Source organism: Saccoglossus kowalevskii, chromosome 6, assembly GCF_978046115.1.
Source record: "Saccoglossus kowalevskii chromosome 6, keSacKowa6.1, whole genome shotgun sequence".
Classification (NCBI taxonomy): Eukaryota; Metazoa; Hemichordata; class Enteropneusta; family Harrimaniidae; genus Saccoglossus; species Saccoglossus kowalevskii.
In genome coordinates this window covers 30,023,946-30,045,472 of record NC_140646.1, presented here as the reverse complement: position 1 = coordinate 30,045,472, position 21,527 = coordinate 30,023,946, and the positions used below count along the sequence as shown (strand labels likewise).

At 35.3% G+C, this 21,527-nt stretch overlaps 2 protein-coding genes across 4 annotated transcripts in view; one reads left to right on the top strand and one right to left on the bottom strand.

Annotated features, from left to right (window-relative positions):
- Positions 1–8,043, bottom strand: part of LOC102802386 (receptor-interacting serine/threonine-protein kinase 1-like) — a 46,559-nt gene extending 38,516 nt beyond the window's left edge. For both annotated transcript variants that reach the window (XM_085500350.1, XM_085500351.1), the window contains exons 1-6: positions 7,969–8,043; positions 7,202–7,516; positions 4,916–5,210; positions 3,607–3,773; positions 1,723–1,772; positions 878–1,027 (exon numbers count right to left, since the gene is read on the bottom strand). In XM_085500350.1, the coding sequence (XP_085356476.1) occupies positions 878–1,027; positions 1,723–1,772; positions 3,607–3,773; positions 4,916–5,210; positions 7,202–7,383 (844 nt within the window). In that variant the 5' untranslated portion in view covers positions 7,384–7,516; positions 7,969–8,043. The remainder of the gene's footprint in view (positions 1–877; positions 1,028–1,722; positions 1,773–3,606; positions 3,774–4,915; positions 5,211–7,201; positions 7,517–7,968) is intronic.
- Positions 8,044–8,274: 231 nt separating this feature from the next.
- On the top strand, positions 8,275–20,890 carry LOC100376825 (nudC domain-containing protein 1-like). Of its 2 annotated transcripts, none has more exons than XM_085500347.1 (9): positions 8,275–8,421; positions 11,228–11,382; positions 13,251–13,439; positions 13,808–14,000; positions 14,720–14,902; positions 16,118–16,322; positions 18,701–18,845; positions 20,172–20,297; positions 20,419–20,890. In XM_085500347.1, exons 1-9 carry the CDS (start codon positions 8,307–8,309, stop codon positions 20,869–20,871), a joined length of 1,764 nt encoding a protein of 587 aa, XP_085356473.1. In that variant the 5' UTR covers positions 8,275–8,306; the 3' UTR covers positions 20,872–20,890. The 2 variants fall into 2 exon arrangements, with proteins under 2 accessions (XP_085356473.1, XP_085356474.1); XM_085500348.1 differs by lacking the exon at positions 8,275–8,421 and adding an exon at positions 10,713–10,807.
- The last annotated feature ends 637 nt before the right edge of the window (positions 20,891–21,527 follow it).

Sequence of the window (21,527 nt, the reverse complement as noted above, 5' to 3'; positions counted from 1 at the left end):
AGAGCATTTACTGTTCAGAGTGACCATCATCCTTTAAAATTGTTTGAATCAATTGCGCGAACGAAATCGTAGACTGATGCGTTGGAGTTTAACCCTGAAATGGTACCAGATAAATTTCCAACATAAAAAAGGGGTCGAAAATGGCAATATTAAGTTTATCCAGGTACTGCAGCACAGCCATATTTTAAAATTGTTTGCTGGTGTTTATGGTTATATATTTAACTTGTTATTATTGAGTTCTAAGTATTTTCAAGTGTATTTCAAAGTTTTTAAAACCGAGTTTTCATCCTCTATAAGGGGAAAGGAATGTAATGATTTGAGGCTATGACGTTTAGTTTAGTTATTTGCATAATGATATTGATACATTGTATGGAACATCTCGAGAGCCAAGATCTGCCAGAGTTCAATTTAGTTTGATCAGAGCCGAGCAGTGCCCTTAAATACTTAGTATGAAAATGACATGGTTGAAAATGATTTTGTTAGGTTAAGGCGCGTACCTCTTCATCAAGCTAGAAATTATGTGAAATTACAAACCAAGTTGTCTCCGCCATAATTGAAATGAGAGGTTACTTGAGGAAGACAATTGAGGGTGTGATTTCGGCTCTGACAGCTGTTCCCTGATGAATATACACAGTCGTAGCCATGTCAAGGCTCAACCCTATCAGAGTTCAACACCAAGGGTTTATTGGAGCTGAATTTGGCTCGAGTCAATCACGTATACACAGCCATTTTACCTGGCTTGAGTCGTTGGGCTCCAATAAAATGCTGTCGTGTAAAGATAGCATGTACTGGTGTAATTATCGATATTGAAGGCCAGGAGGAAGGTGTGACGTGAGGTGAAGCTAGGCGATTAGGTGCCAAACGTGAAGTTTCTCACCTCCGAATGATGGTCTTCTTACTGGGTCGCCATGCCAACAATCTTCCATCATTTGTTTCAAGAATTCTGGACACTCAGACGGAACCAATTCTATATCTGGACGCTGACCATTCTCAATAGCATTGAAGATGTGAGCGGAGTTTATAGCATCTAAATTACAATACCACAAGAAATAGCATATCACATGGAGAAGACACATTATCATACACTGCAAACACTGGCACAATCAGTAATGGTTCTCAAATTACAGGAATATGTTAATTCAATATTCCAAATCTTTACTAAAAATAATGCACCTTATATAAATTTCGCTGATTTTCCATTTCAGGCATATTCAGTGGATTTTAAATTCACGGTTTTATAATTTAGATAACATGTTCTATGCTAAATTTTACATATTCACTGGGTTTTAATTTAGCGCATTTTCCAGTCAGCGAAATAAGCAAAATTAAAACCCAGTGAATAATTAACCCTTTTACAGTAAATCAATGTACCACTGTAATGAATTTTATCAAAATCCCTTTCTATTTAAAACTAGATAAAAAAATAATTTAGCTAATTATAATGCAAATTAATTGTTTATTATGCACAGAACTGGACCAAAGTTATATATGCAGCCCTATGAATTATCCAAAAACACATATCATTGAAAGTACAAGCTGTTATTAAAATACATTAAAGAAAATCTAAATATAATGAAATCAAGTAATTATTAATGCATGAATATAGTTTTACTCCCAAAACTGACGGGGTTTGCAGATTATCCCAAAACACTCTCGTACCAATTCAACTATACATCAAGTGATAATACAACATGGAGTTAATATTTAACAGTGTGAACTTACTTCTATATGGAATATGTTCAGTAAACATTTCCCACAGTGTAATTCCAAAACTGTGAAGAAAAAATAAAAGTTACAACAGTTATTGTACATTTGATATGGTTTCCATACAGTGCATTGGTACATCAACTCCTGGAATATCTAAAATCAATCAATTATTTGTAATATTCCGTAGTAACTACCCTGGTACTTCATCATATCAAACATAGTATAACTATTACAACTTTGGCAATTGAGAATCTAGATTTTAATTTAAAATCAAGTCGATGTAAAATAGCATGAGGCTGGCAAATGGTTAAAATTAAATAACGAATACGAAAACAGGATAGACACTGCTCAAGGCTTGAAATAAACAGTAGCTCAAGGCACATGGACTTTTGTACTACCGATAGGATTAAAATTTTTTAAAATCTGTTCCGAATTAAACTACTATAGAAATTTACAATAATTACAATTTGATTTTAAGTAAACCTGTATGGCTTTAAAGAGCAGGATATTTTACACAAATTGAGCAATTAATTATTTATGTTCACACTTTCTAGTTTGGCTCTAATTACATAGTAAAAATGCTAGAATACCAAATACTGTGGAATACTTTATTTTCGCTGGAATTAATTTTCGCTGAAAAGGCTTTTTGGGCGTTTTGTATGGAAATTATTTTCACTGGTTTTTGACGAGTTTAATGTGAAATATAGGAAAAAAAGTATATTCGCTGGATTTTATTTTCACGGAATCATCCCTTCAGCGAAAATGGCGAAAATAAATTCCAAGCGAAAATAAAGTATTCTACTATGTGACTACATTTAAGCTGCTAGTCTAGTAAGCATCCAAGAAAAGTTGTTAATTTCGCGCCCAAATTAAAATATGTAGGGGTAATCTTGTTACACTGTTCAGGACAGTCTCAACAACTATCCCAAAGTACAGTTTTCTGCGAGTTTTAGGCTTTTGTTTTCACCATGATTATTGGCAGGCAGTGAAAATGGCAAGGTTTCCAAGTTTTTCAAGTATGGAGATGATTGAACAAAATACTTTTGACTTATTGTAACCACAAGAAGATACCACTTTTGAGTTACATATTCACTAATATCATTACAAATTTACATGCCAAACATGCCAAAATAAACCTTGGCCAAGATCCCACCTTACATCACATTGCCTTGTCTAAGGTCACAAAGCACCTTTGCTAACACTTTGGCGAGTCTCAACTGCGGCCGCAAACGCTGTTTTGAGACACACATACATAAATGCACATTGGTAATCTGACTCTGATATGGAATAAATAAATGTATGGGTATGTATTGATAGATCAAATGATTAATTGATGTTTTAGATTGAACGATTGATTAAATGACTGATTGATTAGTATGTATGATTGATTGATCTGATCAAAGGTCATATTAACAGGAATTCATGCGCACAGGCTGTAAAATATTTTAATTTTACATCCAAAATGTGCACACAACAGCTGTAATGGAGAATTAACGCAGAAAAAAAAACTTTATAAAAAGTTTCTAATTTTGGCAATACACAATAATTAATAGAGAAGAATAGATACACACTGCAGTCACCTAAGTTTATGGTAACCACTGTGTGTTTCTAACTTTGTTTTTTAAGCTTCAAAACAGCAAATATGTGGAATTTTTATGTTTTAGGTCCTATACAGACTGACAAAATGTATTTTGATTGGTCAGCTTCATGTTAAATATTATGTCAGCAGTTGCTTCACTAAAAAAAAGTCTCATGGATATAGAAATGTGTTGAGTTACACGTATCACTAATCCTAGATATATATAAAGCACAAGTATCCATGATGATGAAAATAGAACAGTTTTAGGCAATCTACCGCTGTTCTATGTAAATGACGTTGATGCGTTTTTTTTGTTTTACCTGTAGACATCAAATGTAAATTCCGTTCGTAGGTTCACATTTTTCAAATGTTCCGGTGGTATGTGTGTTATGGTACCCGCTCCAGATGTACCCTTTGAACGCCTTGATCTTTTCTTCACATATTTTCTTGAGTACGTTCTCCAAACAGCTAAACCGAAATCAGCAACCTGTAAGACAAGGTGATAGCATCATTATAAAAAAATTGTATATTTAAATGGTAGTTTATAGGGCTGGAGGATACAACTTAACATCTACTGTCCGTCAATCACTGAGATACAAAGGGTGATGGTGGCCTGACTATTGGTACTTTGCATACTTCTCAGCTGGTTTACTTTGATATAACTGTCCGTACGTAAAAAAACTCAGTCGATTGTTTCAATAAAGGTGAAATCAAATTAAGGGTTGCACGTTATCTAGCAGTCGGTAAATCCACTATACATGGGTAGGTAAGAATGAAGAAAAGCTGAGAAAATTTTGTTTTTTAAGTTGACCAAGAATAACTGACTGAACAGAAAACGTGCGAAATTATCCTACAATGATAATATCGATAAAGCTGTGCTATAAATGAATGTATATGTGTATATGTTGTTTTTATCCATTTCAAATGCATGAACCCCACTTTCATGATGCCTCATGGTAAGTCGCGACCCTTGGTAAATCAATTTTTGCTTAGATCACGACACCCGGCGGCCACTACTTAGCGAGGGGTCATTGTACATAACAAGTATTGTGTTTTTGTTCACACCAATGATTGATAAGATAAGGGAATACAACTCTATATATGCAGGATATGTAATGAATGATGTATTTCTAACCAATGGCATCACAGAATGCTGCGAACACAGTTGGAAAAGTTTGATTGGGAATTAAATCCGTATTAAAAAAACTCTACATATGTGATACACACTGGGTGGATAAGCAAGGACACAATCATGATAGCTTAAAATGAATACTACCGTAACCAGGTCTTTCAGACATTTGCATTAGATTTTTAACAATATATGATTGTCATGCAATTTTGTCATCATCTCTGAATTTACATGACTTCTTTAATTCTTGTGAGATCCTTACTGCACATCACACCAATACTAGTATACTAGTACACTAATTATATAACCTTGATCTCATTATTAAAAGATCTCCTGAACCTAAGTATAATTTTTTCATAATCGATAGATTTTAAAGGTTTACTGAGATAATGAAAATTAATTCAGATATTGAAATATTAATAGTGTAAGTTTTGAATAGCATCTCACTTCACACACACTCTTATCCTCTGTGAGTACTATGGTTTTACAGCCCCACTCACCTTGACTTGAAATCCTTTCCCAACCAACACGTTATCTATTTTCAAATCTCGATGTACAATCTTGGCAGTCTTGTGAAGGTAATTCATTCCAAGAATAATATGGTGGACCATCTGAGCTTTCAATGCCCAAGGGATCCTGTACTTGGACTGGAAATTGTTCAAGGAACCATAACACATGTATTCTATCACTAAGGAGTATTGTGAGGGATGAGCAATAACACCATATAACATCACAATGTGTGCGCTGCGGACTTCGCTCATTTTCTTGGCTTCTTCCACCATTTCTTTACGTTCACTGCAAAGACAAAGCATTATTTAATTAATACAAGATGGGAAACATAAATATATACCTGCGATCAACTTCATATTTGTGTTTATATTTTGTTATGTGTAGCCATTTTTATCTTTGGGAGATATTAATAAATATATCAGAATGTTACCAGTAAACTGCTACAATTGTATTCATATGCAGATTGTAAACTGCTATGGTTGTGTTCATATGCAGATTGTAAACTGCTATGGTTGTGTTCATATGCAGATTGTAAACTGCTACAGTTGTATTCATATGCAGATTGTAAACTACTATGGTTGTGTTCATATGCAGATTGTAAACTGCTACAGTTGTGTTCATATGCAGATTGTAAACTGCTACAGTTGTATTCATATGCAGATTGTAAACTGCTATGGTTGTGTTCATATGCAGATTGTAAACTACTACAGTTGTATTCATATGCAGATTGTAAACTGCTATAATTAAAAATCTCACTTAATTTGTAAACTGGTATTGAATTATTCTCACATAACTTTTAAAATTACACTAAGTTTTCATGTAGTCTGTGATTTGATCAGACTTTACTTTGTCAAGAGACACATCCTTCCTCAACTACGTGTATTATTATTTAGTTTGCCCCCTGCGCCCACAAGATGCATGACCACAACCAAGGTTTTTAAAATCATAAATGCACTTTTACTCATGTGATTACCTGTACAAATCAAAATGGTAAAAAAAAAATATATTCCTGGTTGTGCAGTAGGAAAACCACTGAGAAACTGGTTGTCCACACGAAAGAATAGTTGTCTAATACGGCTTAGGTGTTTTACCCAAAACTGAACAATAACAATTTAAGCCACTTTTCACCAATTAAAACCGGGATAATTTTTGGCAATTATAACATACAACATCGTATTATGTTATATAATTTCTGTATGTAATTTATTTTTATGGTTGTCCAAAATGGCAACCAGTTTTCATATGCGGTTGCCCCATGACAAAAAGGATTGTCCAGAACAACTGCCGATTTCAACACCAGTTACAGCACTACAGTTTGTCACACAAAGCACTGAAATTTTGTGTAAACAAACAAAAGTTGATGCTGCTATTTTTAATGCTAAATGAAATTATGTCAAAAAACCCGATCCACAGAAACTATCGTTAAACATCCTGCAAAATTTATTGCATTTGTTCTCTGGATTTCGCATGAATTCTGAATCACTGTTCATCTAATAAATGACAACTCATAGCGATTTCAAAATGTTTTTGACTCTTGAATTTGTCTACGAGAATGGTGCAAATACAGTTTAGTTATTACCACAGTCCAATCAATGTGTGTTTACCGACAATCTGTCAAATAGTGATGTGATTTGGGTGGCGAAAAATAGTGGAGCAACTTCAAACCACAGTAAAAATTTCTCCGAAAAATATGAAAAGAAAACATTCATCACCATGAAAGCTCAAAACCGTTTCATGACTTGATCCTTCAAACTACTTGGAATGACCATACCAGTGAATTTCAATCTTTTACTCACGACATAAACATATCTAAATTCATGTGGCAGGAAAAAATAATAAAGATCGTACAATTTCCCGAGTGAACAATAATAGAAAAGAATGAATTTCATTGGTAAATTGTTTGACCATGTGTCATAATCTCTTGAGTATGGTTGAAGCATTTGCAGTTGTGTTATTTTGAATTTCTGAATGGGTCTAAATTATTCTGAAGACGAATTTACATTGTAAAAAAAGAAAAAAGGACTGTCTATAGTAGTTTTTTTCACCTTTATCATTGGGTGTTGGTATATTGGGAGTATAGGAACAGTGTTGATCATATGAAACTTTATTAACTTTGTTATTATATGCAAATTTTCTAATGTTGAGAATGTTACTTTATAAGGTTTTCACCGTGTTACAGCACAGTTCTAGTAACCGTGGTTACAGTAAATATTTTTGTACATAAACGTGTGACAATATATATAGTTTAGCGAGCTGCAATTAATTCGCCAACTCACCTTTCACTGACGTCAGTATTTTCAAAAATTCGCTTCACCACCACTTCTCCCCAGTCGTCATGTAATGCTTTATACACCATACCAAAACTGCCCTTGTCAAGGTATTCTTCATTTGTTACTTTGTCAATGTCTATGACGTACAAACCCTCACCAGTCAGAGTTGATGAATCTTTAGCAGCCATGTCAATTGGTTGAAAATCTATCCACAATTGCTACTAAATATATGTAAAATCCAAGACCATGCACCTTTCTGTTGGACTGAAGTCTCTTAGAACAAAACGTTCAAAGTAGATGGCAAAGTAGTTGAAACTCCATCTGATAAATAAAATGTCATGATATAATATTAAAACGTATTACTAAATATATTCTACAGGTCTCAGGGTTTCAATTATCAATCCAGTGTAGGTTGGGTGAGTCATGACACAGATTGGAAAAAAACCTGTGATTATATTCGTAAAGCTTTATGAAACACGGAAGTACTAAACTTATCTAACGTTGTTACTCCTACTTGTTGTTGTACCTACTCTATATACTTGCAGTATAACAGTAACACCTCTTTAAACCGAACGTATTTTCTCAGTTCCCGAGGTTCAATTTATAACGGGGTCACTAGCCTTGTACGGCACGTGTACTTTTCCCCTGGAAAGTGACAGTCTTTGCGTATTTTTAGACATCTAGCCAACTTATTAATCAAAAACAGCGAGTCGGCCGCATAAACCATTCGAAACACTGTCGTACCGGTGGCGATTGCATAAAAAAAAACATACCTCTAAGGCTCTTCGCAACCTACAGCTCTTGTCACTGTAACAAACGCGGAAGTGCCAATTCCGGGAAATCCCGGACCTCCATTTGGGTCATACCATTAAAGACAGCGCATAAACCTGAAGTGTTTGCAAAGATATTTGTTTTTATCCTAACTTATTTGCCTTAGTACTATATATTTAACTGCAAATGAATCATTACACTATTCTAATAACAAATCTAATTTTAGTATATCTTGCATATATCGCAAACCCCCGCTGAAAAAGTCGTTTCTACCATGACCTTCGTTTTCATTTTTAAAACGAGGCTTGAACTTACCCAAGTTGCAACGCGGCTCAGCAATATGGCGACTTGCACAGAAACGTTTCGTGTTGATCGTGACCAATTAGACGCAAATTTCGATGGCTATAAACTATCCCTCGATCCTCTGCCAGTGTATAGTGTAAACGTTGATTCGGGTGAGAACTTCTAATTTTATTTTCAATACGCTAACTAGTTAGTAATGAAAATATTGTTATTTTAATTTTAAAAATATTGTAATTTAATTTAAATTATTGTTATTTATTGTAATTTGTGTGCTTAGTCAACGTAGCATTTTGAATCAGTGTTATACGCGTCTGCTAAATAGTGGCCAAGTTAAATTCTCTTTACCACATGTATTAATTGTGACCGCCGATGCCAACGTGAAGACGTTTCACCAAGGGGCGGAACATTGTTTTGCTGGGGGTGGCCTGACTAGAATTTTCTACATTTTCGTTTTATAATGGTAAATATTCAATCAGAGAGTGGGTAGAAGACTGTATTTCATGTAGATTTTCCTCTAAGTTCTATGATTTTTTTGCACAATTTTGTTGTCTTATTCTACCCCCCTTCTCAGAAATAGTAGTCCACCCTTAATCAAAATTGTCCAATGAGCAACATGCAAGTCCTTACAGCTACTATCTTACTATCATTCTTACTGGTTGCAATCCATCATCATTCAATAATAATATTGTAATTTAATTTAAATTATTGTTATTTATTGTAATTTGTGTGCTTAGTCAACGTAGCATTTTGAATCAGTGTTATACGCGTCTGCTAAATAGTGGCCAAGTTAAATTCTCTTTACCACATGTATTAATTGTGACCGCCGATGCCAACGTGAAGACGTTTCACCAAGGGGCGGAACATTGTTTTGCTGGGGGTGGCCTGACTAGAATTTTCTACATTTTCGTTTTATAATGGTAAATATTCAATCAGAGAGTGGGTAGAAGACTGTATTTCATGTAGATTTTCCTCTAAGTTCTATGATTTTTTTGCACAATTTTGTTGTCTTATTCTACCCCCCTTCTCAGAAATAGTAGTCCACCCTTAATCAAAATTGTCCAATGAGCAACATGCAAGTCCTTACAGCTACTATCTTACTATCATTCTTACTGGTTGCAATCCATCATCATTCAATAATAATACATAACAGGCATTTAAAATGATGCAACCATAGAGCGTAGAAATGCGTGAAGTTGAGTAGAATTTAAAGATGGCATTATTTGTGAATTTACTTCAGAGTGAATCCAAACAAATTTTAGAGTTTAACTATAATCAGTCTGTTGTCAGAAATCGATCGTCTTAGCCTTGAGGAGATGTTTTGCCATGAATGAGGTGTCTCACTTTGCATAATTTGTAAAACAGCATATAAAATGGGGCCATCCATTGACTGGAAGTGTATTTTCAGCTGCTCAAGTCGGCGAATACTTTACAAAATATTTGAAATCGGAAATAACAATAACTGACATTTTACTATTACTTTAGTTTTATAATATGTATTGTACTTTATTACTAACATTTTATTGCTGTCAACCAATGGAAATTATTTCTAAGGATGCAATAAATTCATTATTATTATTATTATTACCGTATTTATCTGGGTATAAGCCCAGGGTCTTGAACATGGAAAATTGCCAAAAAGAAGGGGTGGGCGTTTTTCCGGATGTCCCCGGCAAAAAAAACGAAAAATCGCGGGAAAATTGGCAACACGCAGATCGAACTGTGACAGGGAGAAAACGGCAAATAAAAACATGCAACAAAAATAAATGAACAATATGCAGCATTAGAAGTGTAACAAGAAATAATTTATTGCTTAGAATGTGACAAATATTAAAACCAGAAATAATAAAAATTAGAATATCCCCGTCGACAAACACGCCGCCCCATACGCGTGAATTATTTCCGGTTTCGACAATTACCGGATCAACAGCCATACAAGATCAATAATAATTTACGCAGTAAAATTACGAAAGTTAATAGTTGTTAGAAAAAAACAAAACCTTCTAAGATCTCTATTTCAACGTTCATTGCTATCTTCGTAAAAGTCAAAACCCCGAAATTCCAAGTCGGCGCCACTGTCGCGATAGAACTAAAATCTCTATAGCTTCGTCTTGAAGTTTGTCGATGTCGTCCCACACAATTTGGACTTATCACATTTAATCCACGCATTTCGCTGTCTGGTAGCTTGGCACTTTTAATTCACGTCTAATCAGAATAAAGAGACAAGAAAAATGGGTCGCGGCAAACGGCTCGCACGATGCTTTTGTTGACTGTCTGGCAATCATCTTTGACCTTTAAGCATCCGCTTTACTGATTGGCTATTAAAGAATGACATCACTACTTGTGTTTCGTCATGGAGGTAAATTTAACATTGCTTTTTTATCAGACTAGGCGTTCGTTCGTTCATCAATCATGGTGAAAGTTACCATTCAGCAAGTTGTATGGATATCGCGGCGGGCTTGAAATAGGAAGATTTTTTTTCCAACGACAGAAGAATAATTTCCATGAAAGTGGTGAAAGTGGTGAAAGTGGTGAAAGATGGTAACAAAGTTGGCAGTCTTCGGCATGACATTGCAAAATTGGCCCCAGTTATGGATTCGCAAATATTTTATAAAGCCAAAACAAACGTGCTTGAAACCACTCTCCCAGTTACGGGTTGCTACAATATTGCAACATTGGTTTCATTGTCGGTGACTCCAACTACGTAAACAGTGGTGAACGCGCTGCTCTATTTATGTCACAGCTATTTCGCGTTCACTCATCGTTTTACGCAATTGACATTTATTTTTCAAATTTTGTTATCAGAATCAAAACAAACTGCAAGGAAGTAAACTGTTAATACAACGGACAAACATAGGTTTTTGTTTTTTTATTTTATTACAGGTGTAGAAAAAACACCCCTTGTCCGGATAAATATGGTATTATTATTATTATATAAGTGCTCTGTGTTGTATTTTGTAGGTGTAGACGAAGTCAAGTTGCAAGAGAACCAATATTCCCTACAACATGTTAGAGCTTTTGGTGTTCATAATTACCTACTTCTAGATCAGTGGAATCCAAACTCTGTTTTCTACGTGGATGATCAGTGGAAGGTGATGCAGCTGAGAGTTGTATTGGTAAGTGTGTTATTAAATGCAAAGTACACTGAGTAATGGAAGCACAAATCTGGTTTATTCCATACTTCAAATTAGTGACCTTGAATTTAATTTGGTATAATAAGACATATGAAGGTACAATGCGTAACAAAGTGTTAATTGTGTTGAGATAATGAAATTTTAGGCAACCTATATTTAAGAAATATTAAAACAAATAAAAATACATGCAATATGGTAATTGAATATCTAAACTGTGCGCGTGTTAAAAACTAAAAATTTTTGCAAAGTTGCAAGCCATCATGCTAACTGTCTGTCTGAACACACAGTCCCTCTATCACCGGTCTGGAAACGCCTATTGTTTAACGTGTGAATCGGCTAGTATAGTGGGCTAACACTTGTAACGGCTCTCCGCGAAGCGTGGTACTATACTGTTGATAGCTTCGAGATACATCGCGTTTAGTGCTGTGATCTATTTTTTAACGTTTTCAGAACATATTTGATACCGTAAACAAATATTTTTTTACATATTTTTTACCATAGTTGATTCGTAACGTCTTTGTTTTTAAGGAGAGTAAGTTTCGTTGTATACAATATGTTGATACTCGACGTTTTCTTGTGTGAAATTATGTCTTTTTCACCTTTTGTAATAGGGAGGGACTGTGCCGTGACTTGTAAACTGACTCGTTTTTTCTGTTCCTCTCATTAACGGTACATTCTTGTCAACATGACAACATTTGTGTTTTTGGTAGATTTGAAATACGTTTAGCACAATGGTCATGTTGAATATACGATTTTGATGATTGTTCGTTCAAAAAATTACGCTTATTTTTAAGAAGTAAACGGCGTCGTTAAAAACAAAATGGCCGGTCCCAGTTACGATGTTGTACACATTTTACTTCGGTATTTTTTTTTTTCTGCTTGTTTTGTTTTTCCGGCATATTAATTGCAACAACTATGTATATCGGCAACACAATCAATTGAAATACTGTTTAATGTCACAAGATGTATGATTTTTGGGTCTTGGTTTTGCACGTCATTGTATTCACGACAGTGCCATTTTGGATCTATCATCACATCATTCTCTCAGTCGTATAATTGTAACGCTAGTTTCTGTTCCGATTACAAGGGAATGGGGTGATTCTCCAATTCCATTTTTATTTGGCGATTAAAGAAACTACTTCTGAAACTAATGGGGTGGTTTAATTCTGTTTGGGATGTAATAAAGAGTTTAATTTCATAGACAAATTTTGTTTACGTACAGACAGCAGTTTTGACAGGCGTGTGGGCGTGGCAATCATGCCTCATAAAAGGTTTCTCCGGTATGTTTTCGGCACTGGTTGAACTACATGGTTTATCTTTATGCACTTCATGGATTACTTCCTCAATAACATCTTTTAAAACGAAATCCCAATCAATTTGACAAAATCGCCGTAAGCCTTCCACATGGTAATGTTGTGATCCGTGTGCTGGTAATGACGCATGCGCAATGACTCAAATCGCTAAGTATCGTGGTAACTTCCAGTGGGTTAATGAATATGCACGACTACATCAATGGGAGTTTATTTTCGGGATAACGTGGCGTAAGGTGTCAACGATTTATTTGCCCGTTACGAGGGTTAGTACAATAGAATACTAAGCATTTCCAGACCGGTGATAGAGGGACTGTGGTCTGAATAATTCTCAGAACTGCTATAAATGAAAAAGGGAACATATAACACCAGGTGTATACTCATACCAGCATATTATAAATCATTGCAGATATTCAATACATATACAGTTTTTTATTGATCAGCAGTCATCATATCATCATGCTCAGGGATTGAGGGCCGTGTTCTGCAGTATGTTATGTATCCTTTGTTGTTCTTTACTTTGTGATGTCATTTTTACAGGAATCTCAACTGAGTCCTGCAGAGTCAGTGTTTCAGATTCCTGCCACCAACCACAAATCAGCATCCAATAGACATTTTGTGACATTCCACTTTCCTGGACCACACTGGGCACTTTTAGCTGATGGGGCTGGTACCTTGTATATCTTGGAAACTGGCAACAGAGACCAGGTATCAGCTCCAGAATGGAAGGTAAATTTTATATTTTCACTTGTGTGCACTGAGGTTTAGGGTACAATAATTACATTTATAGAATAATATATGATAGCTATTCCACTCAAATCTTGTTTGTATATAATCATAAAAAATTTTTTTTAAAGCAAATTGAGGAAAGATTTCCATCAGTTGCTGTGTTCACATAAGAACTAGAAACAAATTACCGCGGTATTTGTGTTTCTGGTCATATATGTTAAAAATTTTTTTATTTTACTCTGTAGATAAGCTTCGATCGGAACAGTGTGTAGAAGTAATTTCCCTTTTGTTGCATGTCATCTTTCTATTCAGTGCTTCTATCTATTATAGTGTGAAAATACACACAAAAATAAACATTTTCTTTTTAGATTATTTATTCTGAATCACTGTGTGGAAGTGAGAGGCCGTTTGTTATCCTTGATGCTACCCTTCATATATCAGACTCTGCTACCACTGTAGACTGCCTACTGCTGTACATAGAAGAAGAAAAGACAGATACCATGTTATCCTCGTCTCATTTCACTTCAGTGATTGAATGGATCACTATTACACGGCAACCAGGTAATTATGTTCACCTAGACCTTGTATCCTTTCAACAGATAATAAATCAGTTGAATTTTACAAAGAATGTAATCAAATGTTAATTTGCTTCAGAAAAATACATTGTATTTATATGGCTGCTCGTGCCTCTCTGTATGCTATTTTGAGGTGAAAGTAAAATCCAAAGAAACAGGTCTCCTAAATAACTACAGTGTCAGCATTTTAGTGGTACTCTTTTTAGCTCTGCTGTCGACTTTGTCGAGCGGAGCTTATCATATGAGTGATTGTCCTCCATCGTCCGTGTCAATGTTTTACTTTTTCGACTTCTTCTTGAAAACTACAAGCCTGAATGCTTTGCTTTGATACTTGGTGTATATGTACCTTGGGTAGACCTCTCTCAGATTTGTTCATTTCATGATCATATCTTCAATTCTCTAATTTTGGTGAATATTTTTGGTAAAAAGTGATATTTTCGACTTCTTGTTAAAAACCACAATCATTTATGGTGAAAAATGATATTTTTGAATTCTTGTTGAAAACAGCAAGTCCCATTGCATTGATACTATGCATATTGTTCATTTTCTAATGATATCTTCTGTTCTTTAATTGAAATGTGCATTGCTAACAGCGGAGCTATCTCAGCCGAGATTCTGCTTGTTAACCCATTACTACAGACAATACTACTAAATATTCCCCTATAAGGTGCTTACAAGTTGTCTACTTGTTTTTCTCACATACAGAAACACCTCATTTTCAAGTGGAGCGGAAACGGAAACTCCATTCTAAAGCTGCTCCACAATTTGCAGCATTGGAACCATCAGGTTATGCTGTCCATATTTCAGCTGATTATGATTTTAATATAGTGGAAGACTCATTGAAGCCTGTTGAGAAGAAAGAAACGCCAAAACCACTAGAAAAAAGTGGTAAGTTTTCAAAGGAGATTGATTAGTTATCAGTGATGTATAGAAGCCATTAATGAGACATGTTAAGTGATCAATGAGGTGCATATCTGTGGTCAGGTTTTTATAAATGGTTAATGAAATGCATATTTGTGGTCTATGTTATATATGTGGTCAGAGGTATATAAGTGGTCCATGAAATATATATATATATATATATGTGGTCAGTAAGGTTTATATCTATGGTCAGAGATGTGTATAAATGGTCAAGGAGATGCATATTTGTGGTCATTTAGGTGTAAATCTGTGGTTGGGGAGACGTATAAGTGATCAATGAGGTGCATAATGTGCATAAAATGGGGGTAGCTGGTACAGCTTTACGGGAAATAAAAAAAACTTTTTACAATTTACATAGAAAAAAAAGTACGTTTTTACAGTTTACAGTGATAACAAATGAAACATTGAATGGTCTGAAGAGCTCTCCGACTCAAATTCTCCGCCATTGCTGCGTCGTGTGTAGATACGCATGCGCATATTACCGGTACCCTCGTAATGCTCTTCATTCAGTTAGAGGGCCTTTTACGTCTTGATATTCAATTTTGCAGTGAATTGTGTCATTTGGTCGTTTTACAGTTTCTAAAATGTAATTTCCCTGGATTATTCTTTACGATTTTTTTATTTGGATGTAAATTCTAGTACGTACCGAGAAAAATTACACATTTTTACAGTGTACGAAAAAAATATTTGATTGATTACGTTGTACGTCTAGCCTGTGATTACAGAATTACAGAATTTATTTTTTCAATTTACGTTGTACGAACAACCAAATATTGCAATTACGTTGAACGAAAATAACCCTTGCCCCCCCTTCTAAGAAGGGGTATACCGTATATATATATAGAGAGAGAGAGAGAGAATGAGTGAGAGATGGTCACTCAGTACATACAAGTATACATGTATTTATCCAGTGAGGTTTGTTTGTGGTCATTAGTGACATGTAAATCTGGTACGAGGTGTATAAGTGGACAGTGAGGGGTTTGTATGATGTACTGTAGTCAGCGAGGTATTTAAGTCATCAGTAAAGTTTGCATATAGTCATCAAAGAGTGCATACATCAGTGAGGTATACAAATGATAGATAAGGTAAATGAGTAGTAATCATTGCTACATTATTGCTAATTAAAATTCTTCTCAGCTAACTAAATTTGTATTTACACAATAATACATGCTGTTTTGCCAGACACAATCTACAGCTGGACGCAGACATTGGAGGATGTGACTGTCACATTTGTCCTACCAGATGGCACAAATAAATCTGATATTGATATCAAGTTATCTTGCAAAGACATATCCATTGGGATTAAGAACTCATTTACATTGCTGCAAGGTATCCTGCATGCCAAGATAGACGTGGATGTCAGCACCTGGACTGTGGAAAAAAGAAAGTATGTATTCCAATTGAATTTGTTTTGTAAGAAATCATATACCGTATTTATCCGGGTATAAGCCCAGGGTCTTGAACATGGAAAATTGCCAAAAAGAAGGGATGGGCGTTTGCCAGGAGATCCCCGGCAAAAAAACCGAAAATTCGCGAAAATTGACAACAGGCAGATCAAACTGCGACAGGGAATTGAACGGCAAATAATAACATGCAACGGAAATAAATGAACAATATGCAACACTAGAAGTAAAACAAAAATAATGTATTGCTTATAATGTGACAAATAAACCAGAAATAATAAAAATCGACACTGCGAAATCATTTGAATTAGGATTTTTCCGCCGACAAACACGGCCAATACGCATGAACTCAAAATGAATTTAAATGTCAGGGGTTAAACTGCGTAAAATGATTTCCGGTCTCGACAAATTACGAATCAACCATCATGCAAGATCAATAATAATTTACAAATTTACACAGTAAAAATCATAAAAATTCATAGCTGTTTGAAAAAAACTTCTCAGATCTTTATTTGTACGTTCTTTGTCATCTTCGTCAAACTCAAAACCCTCAAATGTCCAAGTCAGCGTCACTGTAGCCGTAGAACAAAATCCCTACAACTTATTCCTGAAGTTCGTCGATATCGTCCCACACATTTTGGACTTGGCACTTTTAAAACACGGATTTCGCAGTCTGTCAGCTTGGCACTTTTCATTCATGTCTAATCATAATAAAGAGACAAGAAAAATGGGGTCGCTCTGCTGCGATGGCACACGATGCTTTTGTTTACAGTCTAGCAATCATTTTTGACCTTTATGCATCTGCTTTACTGATTGGCTAAGAATGACATCACTACTAGTATTTCATCATAAAGGTCAAATCGTGACATTGCTTTCTTAACAGACTCGACGCTTATATGGATATCGCGGTGGACTTGAAATAGGAAGTTTTTTTTTTATCCAACGACAGAAGAATAGTTTTCATGACAGAATGCAATAGCGGTGATAAAAGATGGTAAAAAAGTTGGCAGTCTTCGGCGTGACATTGCAAAATTGCTGGCCCCAGTTATGGATTCGCAAGCTGCTACAAAATATTTATAAAGCCAAAATAACGTGATTTCAACACTTCTCCCAGGTACGGGTTGCTACAATATTGCAACATTGTTTTCATTGTGGACGACGCTAAAGCCGAACGAGTGAGACACTTGCTTAGCGTCTCTCCTTATACGATTTGCTTGAATCGTTTCTAAGGATGCACAAACCAAACGGCCGGCCCTTTTTAGGTCCACGACATATTTCAAAAAGAGAACTACCGTTTCTGCTTTAATATTTATTTTTATAGACTTGCTGACTGTTATGATTCTGAAAAAAATCAGCGGTGAATGCGCTGCCCTGAAGGCAGAAAGCTGTCACAGCTATTTTGCGTTCACTCCTTGTTTTACGCAATTAACAATTTTTATAAGTATCACGACATACTTCAAGAAAGTCAACTATTAATACAACCACAGTCAACGAATAGAAAATAGTTTTTTTGTTTTGTGTAGAAAAAGACCTGCCCGGATATGACCTCAACTTCTTTATTGTGTCAAAAGTGGGGGGTGGGCGTTTTTCCAGGCATGGGCTCTTACCCGGATAAGTACGGTATAGTATTTGAAAGTTAAACAATTAATTGAAAGCTTGTTGTTTATTGTTGTACATCTGTCGCTGTATCGTCATAAATTAACAGTGTGATGTATTTGTTTAAAATTGCTGCACAGGGAATCTGTATCTTTATACTTTACTGCATAAATAATATAATATCTTTGTATTTTACCGCATACCGTGTATATAGCCCATGAGACCCATACTGGATGCAGCATAATGTGACACTTTAAGTAACAAGGTGTAGCTCTTCCTGATTCAAATTCTGTATTATTAACATAATCTAATCTACTGTAGAATACTTTATTTTCGCTATTTTCGCTGAAGGGATGATTCAGTAAAAAATAAAATACAGCGAATATACATTTTTCCTATGTTTTACATTCAACTTGTCAAAAATCAGTGAAAATAAATTCCATGCAAAACGCTTAAAGTGTTTTCAACGAAAATTAATTCCAGCTAAAATAAATTATTCTACAGTAATTTGTGTGAGCTTTTCATTCAAAAGACATTATGAAACTTGAGTATAGCGATAAAATGACATGACAAGTTTTGACATTTGATTCAAGTGATACATTCAAAAGTTACCACTGATACGTGGCAACTTGTGTTCAATTATGATTGTTATTTATTATGTAACAGTTGTCAGTGTTTGACATTATGAATCATGATTTTATTATGGGTTGTATTACTGTACAGTTATAGTGAGTGGTGACGATTCCTTTCCCTTTCTTTTCTGAAGGCTTGAACTGACATTGATGAAAGCAGAGAGCGGACCATTTTGGCCAGAGGTTGTATCAGGTGATAAACGAGGGGAGTATGTGGTTGATTCTGATGAAGCTAAGAAGATTCATGAAAGACTGTCCCATCTCACATCTGAACAGCTGGTAAGTCATAATAATAATCAAAGTAATGCTACTTGTAGTGCTTATCCGAACTGCTCTGTAAATCTACTAAAATTAGTGTCAGAAGATGAACTGTGCATCTTTTGTTCTTCACAGACAGTGGGCTTTGCCTTGCAGCTGTTTTGCAACATTATCACTAAAATGTCTAATTTTCTTATTCAGATTTGCATAATATACAATATTTAGTTTCAGCCTCTTCAGATTTAATTAACAAATTCATATTAGATTAATTGAATACTGTAAAATACATTTTTGGTGCTTTGTATGGAATTTATTTTCACTGATATTTGACAAGTTGAATCTAAAATATAGAAAAAAAAGTATACTCGCTGGATTTATTAGTGACTTTGGTCTCCGTCCGTCTGTGCGTTCGTCTGGAGTCATATCTCAGAATCCCTTGGACGGATTACATTCATTCTTTGCATGTGCCTAGTACTTTGTGTGGGACATATGCACATGCAGTGGTTTAGCGATTTGATTCAAAATGGCCGACTGGCAGCCATCTTGTTTTTTGAAAATGTCGTATTTTGGACATGCTTTGTCAGTTTTCATTCAAATTTAGTACATAGATCATACATGTTAGGATACATGTCCATGACGGTTTATTTCACAATTGGATCAAAGATGGTCGACTGGCAGGCATCTTGTTTTTTATGCGGTATCTTGGATGTGCTCTGTCAGTTTTTCATTTAAATTTGGCACATACATGTACTTTATACATGTTAGGATGCATGTCCATGACAATTTGTTTCAAAATCTGGTCAAGGATGGCCGATTGATAGCCATCTGACTTTTTGGCCTTACTACTATATTTCCACAATTTATGTACCATTTTCATTCGTATTTGGCACATACATCATACATATCAGTGTGTTTCATAATCAGATCAAAGATGGCCGAATAACGGCTGTTTTTATTTTTGACCATATTACTACTACACGGAACACATGTTTTGATGTAAATAAACAATCTGTTGTATACGCCACTTGGAACTCAAGTTTCAAGGACATGCTCGCGACAACCCCTCCGCTTTAATATGACGCGCACAAAGAGAACTTTCAAAAATTTTATGGGAACTGTTTCATTTTCAATGACTTGTTTTCACTGAATCATTCCTTCAGCGAAAATAACAAAAATTAAATCCAAGCGAAATTACAGTAATTTAAATAATCTAATGGTCAACAAATTGTATTTTGATTATGTCACACCACATACATCACATTTAAGATACCACCCCTCCCCTCCTAGCTTGATATCTTGCTGCCTGAAAAAAATTCTATATATCTATTTTTGCTGCATTTTTTGCAGAGTTTGCCAGGTGAAAGTGACAAGCCAGCGTACAATACACAGGAGTTGGAAGAATGTGACGCTTTCCCGGAAGATACGTCAGCTTTGACTCGTATCGATGGAAACCTGCACCAAATTACAAATAAGGTACAGTAATCTTGTATTAGCCTCTCACCAAACCTATCGCTTGCAGATCTGTGTTAACTAAGAATGACGTGGTTTTACATCCTTTGTTTTAACGCATTTATGTTCTGTTTCTGACATATAGGTCAGCCTTGGAAGTCACCAATGGTTATTCAATGTACAAATTGAACCAGAAAAAGCACCTGGGATATGTATACGACATGATGTAGATGGGTTGATATGGCAACCGGGAAAACCTACAGAAGATGAAGAATCGCCATGGAAGCATGTATCAACATTCAATGCTTTGGGCTATGTGCAAGCATCTAAGCGAGAAAGGAAATTTGCGACGTGCGCCGCAGATTTTTCATACTCGACATTGTGCGATTGTTCTAAACATATTTACATATACAGACAATGTAAACCGAAGACACCTCTGAGAAATAGGAAGACTGGTCAAGTCGTGCGACAGGTTGCTAAGCAGCAAGTGGTATCATTAGACTCAATTGATGAGATATTAGGTTTTCAAGCATGTAAGGAAAGGTTATATATATTGACAGCGAAGAGACTGTACATTGTGCGGATGACGTCTGAATAAACTAATGTTGTAGCTGTAATGTTATCTAATCTATGTTAATTTAGTGGTGCAAATTCACTGAATACAGTCAGTGGAGTTTAGGAAATTATGACCAATGTTGATGACATCCTGTATAAAACACCTTTCCTGTTCCTTCTCCAAAGTCATTGAGAACCTATGTAAACTTAACCTGTATAAAATAGAAACCTGTCTAAACTAAAACCTGCCTACACTGAAAACCTGTATAAACTGAACTTTGAGTAAACATGTCTAAACCAAAAAACCCTGTGTAAAATGGGACCTGTGTATACCATTAACTGAATACTTTTTCTCGTCCCTGCTCCAAAGTCTTGCTTACACAATAGAACTCGGACCCTATCCCTTTTCCATACACTTATCCCCCCGATACTGGTACATACATTTATAAGCCTCACCTCTGTAAACAAAACAATTTCTCAGTTCGTTTAGTTTTTGATGACTTTCACTGTATACGTGTCAGGTAAGCATACACAGCTATTCATGTATTATTTTCAGTCTTTTAATGTATCTGAATCCGTTAAGCCATTAAAAGAAATGATATAGTAGTTATAATGTTTGGATTTATAGTGTCAAATTGTTCATGGCACAGCTCAAGATAAAGACATCTGAACAATTGCAACTCCACAGGCTAAGCTGAT